A 15,054-nucleotide genomic window follows, 5' to 3' on the forward strand; every position below is an offset into this window, starting at 1 on the left:
GTGTTCGCTAGCTCGATCGCTAGCTCGGTTGGAAAATGTGGTTGGCTAGCTAGCTTTCTTAATTTCAGATCACTTATTTGAAATATTGTTAAATATCACACATAATTGTATTGTGTATTAAAAAGCGTCCTTCTCTTCTTGAAAATATGGTTGTGATGGGTTTGTCGAGCTAGCTAAACGTAACAAGCCTAACACCAGATGTTGTATGCGCATGTATTTCGCAACATGATTCCAACTAACCTCAGTCAGACGCTATCGACGCTGATAATAATATTCGTTAGCGTTCGTTCTGTATGCAGATGAGGAAGAAGGAGCGGTAAAAACAAAAAAACGACCGCCCGAACAGGGACTTGAACCCTGGACCCTCAGATTAAAAGTCTGATGCTCTACCGACTGAGCTATCCGGGCTCTGACTGGCAGGGAAAGTGGAAAGATTGTAGTGTGTAGATCACGTCTCCACTTGTTAGGAAAGCGACTGTTCGCTACTGTTGCCGATGACTGTGCATTGTTTCTGTGTTGCTCAGCTCAAGAGCTAGGGGGCAATTTTCAACCACATAGCTAACGTTACTGTAAGTGTATTCCAGGCAGCATCGTAACGTTTATACCACAGATGAATAGAGGTTACTAGCTTTGGTTTTACCCACAGGTGAATAGGGACTGTTATCGTATCTTTGGTTAAACTAACGTTAACTTAGCTAGCTACTGTAGCTACATCATAGCTCGCTAGAGTGTTCCATTTCATTCTGTGGTCAACTAACCTAGTACCGGTGCAAAGATACACTATTGGCAATGTGTACGTGTTAATAATAATAACCTACCGGTGCAAAGATACACAATTGGCCATTTGTATGTGTCAACATGCACGGAAAAGCTATTGTCAGCCTCTGTGTTGTTCCTTTAATCTTCATTTATTGGCAATTCATTGTTTTCCTCTGATCAACATACGTAATTTATTAACGTCATTAACGTGATCAAAAAAAACGGAGACTAATGCATGGTAGCAGTTTTTTTTTGCCCTGTCCAAGTTTAGGACGTGAATGAACGACGTGTGTGATCAGATGAAGGGGAAAAAATTAAAAGTGTACAGGCCCCAGCGAGATTTGAACTCGCGACCCCTGGTTTACAAGACCAGTGCTCTAACCCCTGAGCTATGGAGCCCTGTTCTGTTGAAGCTGAAACGCAATCTCTTTTTGAGTGTAGCCTGGATTGTTTTTTCATTAGAGCCCTATAAACGTTCTGAAAACATATATGGTTGCTTGCGAAGGCCTAGATTGATCGATTTGATTGTATTGTAATGACATCTCTATGTCAGTACTTTAAATCAACACTATAAAGACAACAACAATATCCTGCATTTTGACTTGCAATGTGTTTTCAACTTCAACCACTAGATGGCGTTAAAGAACTGCATTTGTCAACAAGCTGTTCAGAAGTTGTTTGTAGCCTGTCATTTGTTGCGCTCAAGTGGATAATTAAGCAATAAGGCCTGAGGGGGTGTGGTATATGGCCAATATCCACTGTCCTCTGTACAACGCAACGTGGAGTGCCTGCATACAGCCCTTAGCCGTGGTACAGCCCTTAGCCGTGGTATATTGGCCATATACCACAAACCCCAGAGGTGCCTTATTATAAACTGGTTACCAACTTAATTAGAGCAGTAAAAATAAACGTTTTGTCATACCCATGGTATATTGTCTGATATACCACAGCTGTCAGCCAATCAGCATTCAGGGCTCGAACCACCCAGTTTATAACAGACCTTAAAAACATGTATTTTTACTGCTCTAAATACGTTAGTAACCAATTGATAATAGCAATACGGCACCTCGGGGGTTTGTGCTATATGGCCAATATACCACTGCTAAGGGCAGTGTCCAAGCACTCCGCGTTGCGTCGTGATTAATAACAGCCCTAAGCCATGGTATTTTGGCCATACACCACACCCCCTCGGGCCTTATTGCTTAAATATAGACTACATACATATTCACAGTCCAGACCAGCATTTACTACTTTACTCGTGCTTTTGCACGGCAGTCTTTCAATGGGAAAACTTGGCTATAACCACAGTCTATCTTCTCCAGCCATTCTCTATAACCACTGCACTGACAAATCAAATCAAATTGTATTTGTCACATGCACCAAATACAACAGGTTACCGTGAAATGCTTACTTACAAGCCCTTAACCAACAATGAAGTTTTAAGTAAATAGAGTTAAGAAAATATTTACTAAACAAAATAAAGTAAAAAATTAAACACAATAAAAAAACAATAACGAGGCTACAGTTGAAGTCGGAAGTTTACATACACTTACGTTGGAGTCATTAAAACTCATTTTTCAACCACTCCACAAATTTCATGTTAACAAACTATAGTTTTGGCAAGTCGGTTAGGACATCTACATTGTGCATGACACAAGCAATTTTTCCAACAATTGTTTACAGACAGATTATTTCACTTATAATTCACTGTATCACAAATCCAGTGGGTCAGAAGTTTACATAGACTAAGGTGGCTGTGCCATTAAACAGCTTGGAAAATTCCAGAAAATGATGTCATGGCTTTAGAAGCTTCTGATAGGCTAATTGACATCATTTGAGTCAATTGGAGATGTACCTGTGGATGTATTTCAAGGCCTACCTTCAAACTCAGTGCCTCTTTGCTTGACAACATGGGAAAATCAAAAGAAATCAGTCAAGACCTCAGAAAAAAAATTGTAGACCTCCACAAGTCTAGTTCATCCTTGGGAGAAATTTCAAAACGCCTGAAGGTACCGAGTTCATCTGTAGAAACAATAGTACGCAAGTATAAACACCATGGGACCACGCAGCCGTCATACCGCTCAGTTCTGTCTCCTAGAGATGAATGTACTTTGGTGCAAAAAGTGCAAATCAATCCCAGAACAATAGCTAAGGACCTTGTGAAGATGCTGGAGGAAACGGGTACAATAGTACCTGTATACACAGTAAAACGAGTCCTATATCGGCATAACCTGAAAGGCCGCTCAGCAAGGAAGAAGCTGCTGCTCCAAAACTGCCATAAAAAAAGCCTGACTGCAGTTTGGGGTCAAAGATCCTACTTTTTGGAGAAATGTCCTCTGGTCTGATGAAACAAAAATATAACTCTTTGGCCATAATGACCATCATTATGTTTGGAGGAAAAAAGGGGAGGCTTGCAAGCCGAAGAACACCATCCCAACCGTGAAGCACAGGGGTGGCAGCATCATGTTGTGGGGGTGCTTTGCTGCAGGAGGGACTGGTGCATTTCACAAAATAGATGGCATCATGAGGCATGTGGATATATTGAAACATCATCTCAAGACATCAGTCAGGAAGTTAAAGCTTGGTTGCAAATGGGTCTTCCAAATGGACAATGACACCAAGCATACTTACAAAGTTGTGGCAAAATGCCTTAAGGACAACAAAGTCAAGGTATTGGAGTGGCCATCACAAAGCCCTGACCTCAATCCTATTGAAAATTTGTAGGCAGAACTGAAAAAGCGAGCAAGGAGGCCTACAAACCTGACTCAGTTACACCAGCTCTGTCAGGAGGAATGGGCCAAAACTCATCCAATTTATTGTGGGAAGCTTGTAGAAGGCTACCTGAAATGTTTGACCCAAGTTAAACAATTTAAAGGCAACCAAATACTAATTGAGTGTATGTAAACTTCTGACCCACTGGGAATGTGATGAAAGAAATAAAAGCTGAAATAAATCATTATCTCTACTATTATTCTGACATTTTCACATTCTTATAATAAAGTGGTGATCCTAACTGACATAAAACAGGGGATTTTTACTAGGATTAAATGTTAGGAATTGTGAAAAACTGAATTGAAATGTATTTGGCTAAGGTGTATGTAAACTTCCGACTTCAACTGTATATACAGGTAAAATAACACTGCAACTAACACAGAATGGGCACACAAATAAATAAACCTGCAGTTGGCATAGCCTGTAAAGCAACACTATACACGTTGCTATTTTTGTGTTTGCCTATGCATTTACAATTTGGGATAACTTAAGGGCGGATCTGCACCAGTGGCGTACTACTACTTTGGGAATTCAATGCACATGACTGGCTTGCTATAGACAGCCCCCTATGGCTTTGGGCGTGGTATAGAAATAGAACGGAGGTACCAGCCTCCGGAATGGGACATATTCAGTTTAAGGATACAGAGACGGATACGTATGGTTAGCCAGAGGACGTAAAATATGTCCAATATTTGCTTTGGAATACTGAATCAATTCCACCATGGAAAATTGTATTCCATATCCGATAAATACGCGGAGGAATTTAATTGAATTGTATTTTATGGATTTATGAAAAGGCATATTTTTTTGCATCACTAACCACTTGAGGATTGTAAATGAGAAACATGCGTGTGGAAGACGGACGGATAGTTAGTCTTGGTTTTGAACCCATTTCTAAAACCAAGCCTCCAACGCAACGAACGTAAGTAACTAGTGAATAGGCCAATAGATGTGATTTTTGAAATACCAATAAAATGCTGCATTTGTTGTTTGCGTTTTGATTGTGTTTATAAAAAGGGACTAGTCCGTGCGTAATAATGCATTCCAAATGTTCCATGGTCACAATACATCATAATCACTTCTATCATAACAAGTTGCCTTTCTCTGAACTTGGACAAGTCAATAGAGAGGCTATAAAAACCTATATAGATACCGGAAAGTTTTCTTATTGAATGGTTTCTTTCTTGTGCTTAACCTTGGTAGTTGTGTACAGTAATTGACAGGAGCCAATTCATTTGGCACAATTGGTGTACTTGTAGCCTAATGTAGCCCATCTCCCACCCGAGGGAAGATGCATAGTTACAGTAATGATATGTAATAAACATGTTCAATAGGGCGACTGTACTGTTTCTAGGGTAAACGACGCGATGATTAGCCAATGACCACAAAGAGCTGAGTAATCGCCCACAAACATGTTGTGCCAGGCTTCATCCCCCAAAAAATCGTACTGAATGGAATTGTATTGTACTGAATGAAACCGTACAACCAATCCGTTCTCTCTGCGTAGCATATACCTGTCCAGCCGGTTTCAAAGATTTGTGAAAGCTCGATCAGGGAGTCACGGGTATTGGTAGGTAGGTCTATTACGAGTGTGGTGTTGGATGTCACTTTGGAACAGTTCGACACACTACGCCACAACGACTGGAACGGAGCTCCTTTCTCTCGTCACTCCAGAAGTGGAGCTGGGTCTCGCCACTTGCGCAACAGTGACTCTGGCAAAGGGATTTATACGATTCAGTCCGACACATTTTGTTTCTTTATGCTAGACCGTGACTGAAAATCAAGGCTTTCAACGAGAATAACAAGAGCACTCTCTCCGTTTCTTTGCCCGTCCACTGTTTATGAAGGCATAACAACATGGTATAAAATAAGATTTCTCCGTGTTCGACCATGAAAGTGACACGGATATTTGTGCCCTGATGCTGCGCTCCTTCACATTAGCACGCCGCCGGCTGACTAAATGTAAGATCCCTCTTTGTTCATTTAGGGAGACCTGTATTTGTGTGTAGATATAACCTAGCTACAAGCCCATATAACTTGTAAACCACGGGACTTCATGTAGGCTAGATTGAGCCAAGTGACGTTGTAATCAGTGATGAGACATCGATCCTCGTTTCAATAAACAGCGATAGGCGACTTTGTAGCCAAATGAACAAAGTCTAGCCTGGTTCCGGATGTAAACACAACGTCGCGCCTTCGTTTTTAAACCATGGTTGCTAACAGATGAGTATTTTCTCACTTCTCTTTCTAGGGCCACCGTGCTCCATGCGTCCGCTGTGGTCGTGTGGGAATGGCTCAACGAACACGGGCGGTGGCGGCCCTACAGCCCGGCCGTCTCCCACCACATCGAGGCGGTGATACGAAGCGATCCCCGTGGTGGGAGCGTCGTGCTAGGCCAAGTCGACAACCGCCTCTCGCCCTACATCCTAGACCTGCAGTCGATGCACCAGTTCAGGCAGGACACAGGTAAGAAGACGAGAGCTGAGAGGTGGGAATGGCTGTTGTTGTTGTTGGGATGCTGATGTCATGTTACGCGACAGGTGTTGGTGTAAGAAGCCACGTGGATGTATATAGGTGCAGAACTTTTGTGAAACAGCACAGTTTAAAATATATGGCCAATATAAATCAAAACTGGATGGTCTTAAGAGATAGACGGGAAACCATGTGTTTGATGTATTTGATACCATTCCACATATTCTGCTCCAGCCGTTACCACAAGCCCATCCTCCCCAATTAAGGTGCCACCAACCCCCTGTGATGTCCAGTGAGTGTCTCTGTTTCTTGCTCTGTCCAGAATGGATATATTGTGACAGACAAAAGTCCTATCAGAATTCTTACTTCTACATAGGCCTTTTTAACATCTTAGGCTCAGTTGTCAGTTTGATCTGGTTTTTACTTCATGTTACTGCACGGCTGTATTAAATTCAGTTTGTTTTGCATGTGGTTCAACTAATAGACTGCTTCGCCGCTGGGGTGGAGCTTAGAGCTCGCAGCTTGGTTCCATTCCGTCATAGAATTAGAATTAAGAATGAATTACAATCACTTCCATATTCCTAGGGCCCTGGCTGGGTCCCTGACTTTAACCCTCCGCTTGCCTGTCAGACAGAATGGGGTGAATGTGTGATGACCTATGACAGCTGTACCTCACAGAGCCCTGGCCTCTCTTACGAGAGACATTTCCCCCCCCCATACTCCCCGAATCTAACACACGCAGCTGCCGTGTGGAGACGGACATTGGGTGAGATAAGCAGAGGGGGAATGAGAGAGAAAGGGCACCCTATTCCCTACATAGTGCGCTAGTTTTAGTCAAAAGTAGTGCACTACATAGGGAATAGGGTGCTCTTTGTGACAGCTCCAGAGTGTAAGGGGAAAGCAGAGAGAATGGGATGTTTCAAGGCTTAAACAGCAGAGAATCTGAGAATCCCCCCCCCCCCCCCCCATTAGTCTCAGCCACACTGTCTCCTGTTGATTTCCTCAGTCTTGTCTTTAGTTTTGTCGATAGGCCAGATCTGTGGGGGCTAGCGGCGTCAGAGGCTCGGGACGTGGGAGAGAGAGATGGAAGGAGGGAGGTAATAGGGAAGCCCATCTCTCTCTCTTTGTTGAAGTTGAGGGAACAGATGTTTGTTCCTCTATTGTGGCCTAGACGTTCACGCAGGCACCCACACACACACACACACACACACACACACACACACACACACACACACACACACACACACACACACACACACACACACACACACACACACACACACACACACAGGGAAGAGTGTGGGAGAGAGTTGTAGGCGCAGAACTCGGGCGCACCGAGTCGGGAGACGGGGTAGAGGGCGTACCGGCAATTATAAGTTCACCGAAGTGGAAGACGAAGACAAAAGGGAGGACGAGGAAGAAAGGGGGAGAGAGAGCAGCAACGACAGAAATATCTCCCTTTACCATGTAGTTCCACTCTGCTATTCCACCACAGCTGGTGATTGTACGATACTGTGACACCTCTCCCTCCCACGTAATCTCACAACGTTGGTGCTAGAGACAGACCGCATGAGAATACTGAAGCTCTCAGCTCACAGCTAGCCAGCTCACAGCTAGTCAGCTCACAGCTAGCCAGCTCACAGCTAGTCAGCTCACAGCTAGCCAGCTCACAGCTAGCCAGCTCACAGCTAGCCAGCTCACAGCTAGCCAGCTCACAGCTAGTCAGCTCACAGCTAGCCAGCTCACAGCTAGCCAGCTCACAGCTAGCCAGCTCACAGCTAGCCAGCTCACAGCTTCTAAATGAGCTTTACGCCTCACGTGTCCATGTTTCTCCTTTCTCTGTGTCCTGGCTTTTCCCACCACTGTGTGCTGCAGTGCTTCTATGATGCTGTCAGAGTCCCATTACTTTGTTGCTTCAACAACTTTTTTAGAACTATTATTTGACTTTAAATCCCCTTCCTGTAATTCCCCGTAGCTACTGGATTTGGAAACGCAGCTTGCCAACTATTCACAGGGCTAATAGTCAATCAGAGAAGCCAGACTGAAGGGTTTCCAGCTGTCACTGACAGCTTAGGTTTCCCTTTTTCTGGAGGAGCCCTGTGGAAGATAAAACCCGTCTAGCATTAGCGTCTGTCATTTCAGGAAGCCGTCTGGTGTTCAACCTTCCCAAGTTCTCTCACGTCACCCCGCTCCTCCGCTCTCTCCACTGGCTTCCAGTCGAAGCTCGCATCCGCTACAAGACCATGGTGATTGCCTACGGAGCTGTGAGGGGAACGGCACCTCCGTACCTTCAGGCTCTGATCAGGCCCTACACCCAAACAAGGGCACTGCGCTCATCCACCTCTGGCCTGCTGGCCCCCCTACCTCTGAGGAAGCACAGTTCCCGCTCAGCCCAGTCAAAACTGTTCGCTGCTCTGGCACCCCAATGGTGGAACAAGCTCCCTCACGACGCCAGGACAGCGGAGTCAATCACCACCTTCCGGAGACACCTGAAACCCCACCTCTTTAAGGAATACCTGGGATAGGATAAAGTAATCCTTCTAACCCCCCCCTTAAAAGATTTAGATGCACTATTGTAAAGTGGTTGTTCCACTGGATATTATAGGTGAATGCACCAATTTGTAAGTCGCTCTGGATAAGAGCGTCTGCTAAATGACTTAAATGTAAATGTAAAATGTTAGCCTTTAGGCTAGCTGCCGACGTTTGGGGAGTCTTTTCTCAAACACAGGCAAATGTTTTTCTACCTGAAGTGGGTGACTAGAAAGTAGAATGCTTTTGTAATTCTGAGATGCACTTGTCGACTGAGCCGTTGCTGTTACCGTCTGTCAGACAATGGGCAGACTGTTGTGAAAGGGCGCACCCTTCTGACCACCGATTGAGTCACTGACTCCCTCTCTAACACATTGTCAATATATCTTTCTGGCTCTGTGCTGTCTCTCCACCTCTCTCTCTCCCTCTCTCTTGCTCTCTCCCTCCTCTATCTACCTCTGTCTCTCCTGTCTCTCTCTCTCCTCTGCCTCTCCTGCCTCTCTTGCTCTCTCCCTCCTCTGTCTACCTCTGTCTCTCTTGCTCTCTCCCTCCTCTCTCTCCTGTCTCTCTCCCTCCTCTGTCTACCTCTGTCTCTCTTGCTCTCTCCCTCCTCTCTCTACTGTCTCTCTCCCTCCTCTGTCTACCTCTGCCTCCCTTGCTCTCTCCCTCCTCTCTCTCCTGTCTCTCTCCCTCCTCTGTCTACCTCTGCCTCTCTTGCTCTCTCCCTCCTCTCTCTCCTGTCTCTCTCCCTCCTCTGTCTACCTCTGTCTCTCTTGCTCTCTCCCTCCTCTCTCTACTGTCTCTCTCCCTCCTCTGTCTACCTCTGCCTCTCTTGCTCTCTCTCTCCTGTCTCTCTCCCTCCTCTGTCTACCTCTGTCTCTCTTGCTCTCTCCCTCCTCTCTCTCCTGTCTCTCTCCCTCCTCTGTCTACCTCTGTCTCTCTTGCTCTCTCCCTCCTCTCTCTCCTGTCTCTCTCCCTCCTCTGTCTACCTCTGTCTCTCTTGCTCTCTCCCTCCTCTGTCTCTCTTGTCTCTCTCCCTCATACACATAAAACCCCAAACTCAAACAAGTTGACACATTAGTAACACACGCAACACAACCCTGTGGCAGAGAGTGTTGTGGTGGGAGAGTTAGACAATAATGGTTGAAATGACATGATGATTGATATAGAGTCAGAGACTGACGACAGGCAGATAGACCGAGAGGCTGACGGATCGGCTAAACACACAGATGAGACTGACAGGGAGGCATAGAGGCTTCTGAGGCATAGACGGATAGGAAAGCACAGAGGGGGGGGTCTGGTCTTAGAAGATACACACACACACACACACACACACTGGTCTTCGAAGAAGCAGCCAGCTGCCGTCTGAGGCTCGGAGGCCCTGTTGTTGCCCCAGCTGGTCCAGCCGAAGGGGACACGTTTCCCAGACACCCACAAAGCCTGGGGTCGGGGTCACGGGGTCACCCTGGGGGAGAGAGGGTGGAGGTAAACTAAACACAAGCCAAACCTGAAACGTCTCTCTTTCAGAAGGGAAAGAAGTGAAAGGCTCTAAGCTAGGACCCAAGGGACAGGCCACTTCTAAGTAGAACCAGGCTGGACAAAGAGGCAGCGAGAAAGAGAGGAATAGCGAGGGGAAGAGAGAGAGAATATTGAGAAAGATGAAGGGAGGGTAAGAGTGAGAGAGTGGTGAAGTACAGATAGAGGGGGAATGGAGGCGAGACTGGAGAGGGAGGAGGGGAGAGAGAGAGAGAGAGAGAGAGAGAGAAGGGGGTAGAACAGAACAGAAAGGTTTCCCCCAGCCCAATAGGTTGTTTGAGGAGAGAGAGACGGAGGGGGGAGTAGAACAGAACAGAAAGGTTTCCCCCAGCCCAATAGGTTGTTTGAGGAGAGAGAGACGGAGGGGGGAGTAGAACAGAACAGAAAGGTTTCCCCCAGCCCAATAGGTTGTTTGAGGAGAGAGAGAGAGAGAGAGAGAGACGGAGAGAGAGACGGAGGGGGGAGTAGAACAGAACGTTCCCCCCAGTACAACTCAGTAGGTTGTTGTGCAACAGTCCGTGTCAGGTTACTTCAGGGCCCCAGGGCCTCCCGAGTGCCGTCAGTCAGCGTGTGTTTCACAACGTAGGCCTTGGATTAGGAGCAGAGAGGCCTCACATACACACACAGGGTCATGCATGAATGAGTGCACAGACACACACACACACACATATGCTCAATACACACACACAAGCACCCATATGCAATGACGCACACACACTGGATTGTGTTTCATTCTATCCGATGGCTCTCGTGTTTGGGCTAAGAGGGTTAGGGTCGGAGGGCTACAAAGAGAAGGGAGGGAGAGAAGGGACTCCCGAGGGGCGCAGTGGTCTAAGACACGGCATCTCAGTGCTAGAGACGTCCAGGCTGCCGCACATCTGGCTGTGATTGGGAGTCCCATAGGGCGGCGCACAATTGGCCCTGCATTGGTCGGGGTATGCCGTCATTGTAAATAAGAATTTGTTCTTAACTAACTTTCCTAGTTAAATGAAGGTTAAATCAGATAGTGTTGTTTTTGTGCTTCTAGGTTGAGCTGACCATATTGCCCTTTTTTACTGTTTTGATAGTTTATACACTCTCTCTCTATCTATCTCTATCTCTATCTCTCTGGTGAAGAAGGCCTTTATAGATGGTGTTTACATTTTGTGGAGATCTCAATCTCAATTTAAGGGCCTTTATTGGCATGGGAAACTTATGTTAACATTGCCAAAGCAAGTGAAATAGATAATAAACTAAAGTGAAATAAACAATAAAAATGAACAGTAAACATTACACTCACAGAGGTTCCAAAAGAATAAAGACATTTCAAATGTCATAATATGTCTATATACAGTGTTGTAACGATGGACAGAGCGAGAGAGAGAGAGAGAGAGAGAGAGAAAGACAGTAAGACAGTAGTTCGAGGGCTTCTGTGTAGAAGATCATCTGAGGTCAGTCAGACTAGAACACAGAGAAATGAGGAGCGAGGGAAAAGAGCGATGGAGAGAGGGGGAGGGTGTCCTATCCGCGTCATTGTGTCGTTAGAAACCACAGTTCTTCTTTTAGAAGTGCTCTAGCAGACACCTTTTATTGTTCCCCTTCCCTTGCTTTATCTCTGCTTGTGACATCAGAGCGCTGCTACATAGATTCTATTCCATTAGCGACATATTTTCTCTGTTTTGAGAAAGCGACATTCTGGCACAAGGCTGGCTTTCCCATTGAAGCTAAAGGACTAAGGAAGGAGAGACAGCGGTCTTGGGGCCGTGTCTGTCAACCAAAAAGATTGTGTCTGTATTAGTCAACATTTTCCTGCTCTCTTTTTCTCTGTTTCCTTTCCCAATTGTGTGTGTGTGTGTGTGTGTGTGTGTGTGTGTGTGTGGTGTGTGTGTGTGTGTGTGTGTGTGTGTGTGTGTGTGTGTGTGTGTGTGTGTGTGTGTGTGTGTGTGTGTGTGTGTGTGTTTGTTTGTTTCAGTGAGCAGAGCAGGAATTCACATCTAAGAGTGAGGGGTGAACCTAGGGCAACAGTTAGTGGACCGCTTGACTGGCCAGGTTTGAGAATGGCTGGAAGGCATGTTTCTCACAGTCACACACACACTGACCGTCACACACACACACTCTCCCAGGTCCGTGAGAGAAATTCGACTCAATATGGCATGAGGGTCTGCTATACAAATTGATGGAAAGCGGTGTTGAGGGAAAAACATACAACATTATAAAATCCATGTACACAAACAACAAGTGTGCTGTTACAATTGGTCGAAAAACACACACACTTCTTTCCACAGGGCCGTGGGGTGAGACCGGGATGCAGCTTAAGCCCCACCCTCTTCAACATATATATATATATCTCAACGAATTGACAAGGGCACTAGAACAGTCTGCAGCACCCGGCCTCACCCTACTAGAATCTGAAGTAGGACTAGGTGATATGGCCTGAAACTCATATCTCAAGTTTTTTCAAACTTATGGGATATTCACGATACATATTTCAATAAAAAAATAAATAATAATAAGCTGTGTTCTACAATTAAGGGTCAAATACACTGCATTTAAAACAGTCAGCAATAATCAAATTAATTCACGCTCATAAAAACTAAAAAATATATTTTTTTAACTCAATTCTGCGATACAGGCATTTGGAATATTGAGCAAAAACATACATTCGAATTAGTCAAATTAATTTGATATATCACCCAGCCCTAATCTGAAGTCAAATGTCTACTGTTTGCTGACGATCTGGTGCTTCTGTCCCCAACCAAGGGGGGCCTACAGTAGCACTGAGATCTTCTGCACAGATTCAGATTCTGTCTGGTTGACCTGGACCCTGACAGTAAATCTCAGTAAGACAAAAATAATGGTGTTCCAAAAAAGGTCCAGTTGCCAGGACCACAAATACAAATTCCATCTAGACACCGTTGCCCTGGAGTACACAAAAAACGATACATACCTCGGCCTAAACATCAGCGCCACAGGTAACTTCCACGAAGCTGTGAATGATCTGAGAGAGAAGGCAAGAAGGGCCATCAAAACAAACATAAAATTCTACATACTAATTAGGGTCTGGCTAAAAATACTTGAATCAGTTATAGAACCCATTGCCCTTTATGGTTGTGAGGTCTGGGGTCCGCTCACCAACCAAGAATTCACAAAATGGGACAAACACCAAATTGAGACTCTGCATGCAGAATTCTGCAAATATATCCTCAGTGTTCAGCGTAAAACACCAAATAATGCATGAAGAGCAGAATTAGGCCGATACCCGCTAATTATCAAAATCCAGAAAAGAGACATTAAATTCTACAACCACCTAAAACGAAGCGATTCCCAAACCTTCCATAACAAAGCCATCACTTACAGGGAGATGAAACTGGAGAAGAGTCCCCTAAGCCAGTGGTTCCCAAACATTTTATAGTCCCGTACCCCTTCAAACGTTCAACCTCCAGCTGCGTACCCCCTCTAGCACCAGGGTCAGCACACTCTCAATGTTGTTTTTTGTCATCATTGTAAGCCTGCCACACACACACTATACAATACATTTATTAAACATGAGAATGAGTGTGAGTTTTTGTCACAACCCGGCTCGTGGGAAGTGACAAAGAGCTCTTATAGGACCAGGGCACAAATAATAATATAATAATTATCAATCATTTTGCTCTTTCTTGAGCCATCTTACATATAAAACCTTATTTGTTCATCAAAAATGTTGAATAACTCACCACAGGTTAATTAGAAGGGTGTGCCTGAAAGGATGCACATAACTCTGCAATGTTGGGTTGTGTTGGAGAGAGTCTCAGTATCTGTTGCTTTTATACGTGTCTTGCTACTCGAAAGTCGTCTTTATTCTCGCTCCAAAAACTCCTGTGGCTTATTTTTCAAATTGTCATGTTTCGTTTCTAAATGTCTGCGCAAGTGTGAAGGTTTTACCGCGAGCGAGTAATGGTTAATATGATTGGATGTTCATTATAAGACTGGGCTACCTGTATTTGACATTGTGTCGTTATTTCGCTGAACCCAAATGTTTTAGCCCCGTTGGAAAATATAAATGTACTGTTTGAATTTTTTATTTTTTTAACGTTTAAAAAAAAAAAAGTGAATCACATTTTTATTTGGCATTGCGCGTACCCCCAGTTTAGGAATACCTGCCCTAAGCAGGCTGGTCCTGGGGCTCTGTTCACAAACAGACCCCACAGAGCCACAGGACAGCAACACAATTAGACCCAACCAAATCATGAGAAAACAAAAAGATAATTACTTGACACATTGGAAAGAATCAACAAAAAAACTGAGCAAACTAGAATGCTATTTGGCCCTAAACAGAGAGAACACAGTGGCAGAATACCTGACCACTGTGACTGACCCAAACTTAAGGAAAGCTTTGACTATGTACAGACTCAGTGAGCATAGCCTTGCTATTGAGAAAGGCCACCGTAGGCAGACCTGGCTCTCAAGAGAAGACAGGCTATGTGCACACTGCCCACAAAATGAGGTGGAAACTGAGCTGCACTTCCTAACCTCCTGCCAAATGTATGACCATATTAGAGACACATATTTCCCTCAGATTACACAAACTCCCATATCTATTGGGTGAAATACCAGCAAGATGTGTGACATGTTGCCACAAGAAAAGGTCAACCAGTGAAGAACAAACACCATTGTAAATACATCCCATATTTGTTTATTTATCTTCCCCTTTGCACTTTAACTATTTACATATTGTTACAACAATGTATATAGACATAATATTACATTTTAAATGTTTGTGAGTGTAATGTTTACTGTTGACAGACAGACAGACAGACAGACAGGAACCTGTTGTTCCCCTCTGCTTCACCCTTCCTTTCAACACACACACTCTGGTTCTCACACACTAACTGACCAGTACAGACTGTTGTTTGAGTAACGAAGGGAGGAAGAGGAACAGCCATCTGTTGATTGAGTAACGGTGGGAGGAAGAGGCCAACCACAGTGACGTTGTCTGATCAACAGTTTCCATATCACCCTCATGGG

At 44.7% G+C, this 15,054-nt stretch overlaps 1 protein-coding gene and 2 non-coding genes across 4 annotated transcripts in view; 1 reads left to right on the forward strand and 2 right to left on the reverse strand.

The window, feature by feature from the left end:
* Positions 1-335: 335 nt before the first annotated feature.
* Positions 336-408, reverse strand: trnak-uuu (transfer RNA lysine (anticodon UUU)). The gene has a single exon. It is a non-coding gene; the product is annotated as a tRNA-Lys (tRNA).
* A 677-nt stretch (positions 409-1,085) lies between these two features.
* On the reverse strand, positions 1,086-1,158 carry trnat-ugu (transfer RNA threonine (anticodon UGU)). The gene has a single exon. It is a non-coding gene; the product is annotated as a tRNA-Thr (tRNA).
* A 2,983-nt stretch (positions 1,159-4,141) lies between these two features.
* The window catches only part of LOC106602234 (E3 ubiquitin-protein ligase DTX4), a 33,010-nt gene continuing 22,097 nt past the window's right edge, over positions 4,142-15,054 (forward strand). Inside the window, exons 1-2 of one of the 2 annotated variants that reach the window (XM_014194749.3) lie at positions 4,142-4,453; positions 5,783-5,997. In XM_014194749.3, the coding sequence (XP_014050224.1) occupies positions 4,368-4,453; positions 5,783-5,997 (301 nt within the window). In that variant the 5' untranslated portion in view covers positions 4,142-4,367. Of the gene's footprint in view, positions 4,454-4,986; positions 5,494-5,782; positions 5,998-15,054 lie in introns of those variants that run through there. The other variant, XM_014194750.3, reaches the window with a different exon arrangement.

Source organism: Salmo salar, chromosome 04, assembly GCF_965601325.2.
Source record: "Salmo salar chromosome 04, fSalSal1, whole genome shotgun sequence".
NCBI lineage: Eukaryota > Metazoa > Chordata > Actinopteri > Salmoniformes > Salmonidae > Salmo > Salmo salar.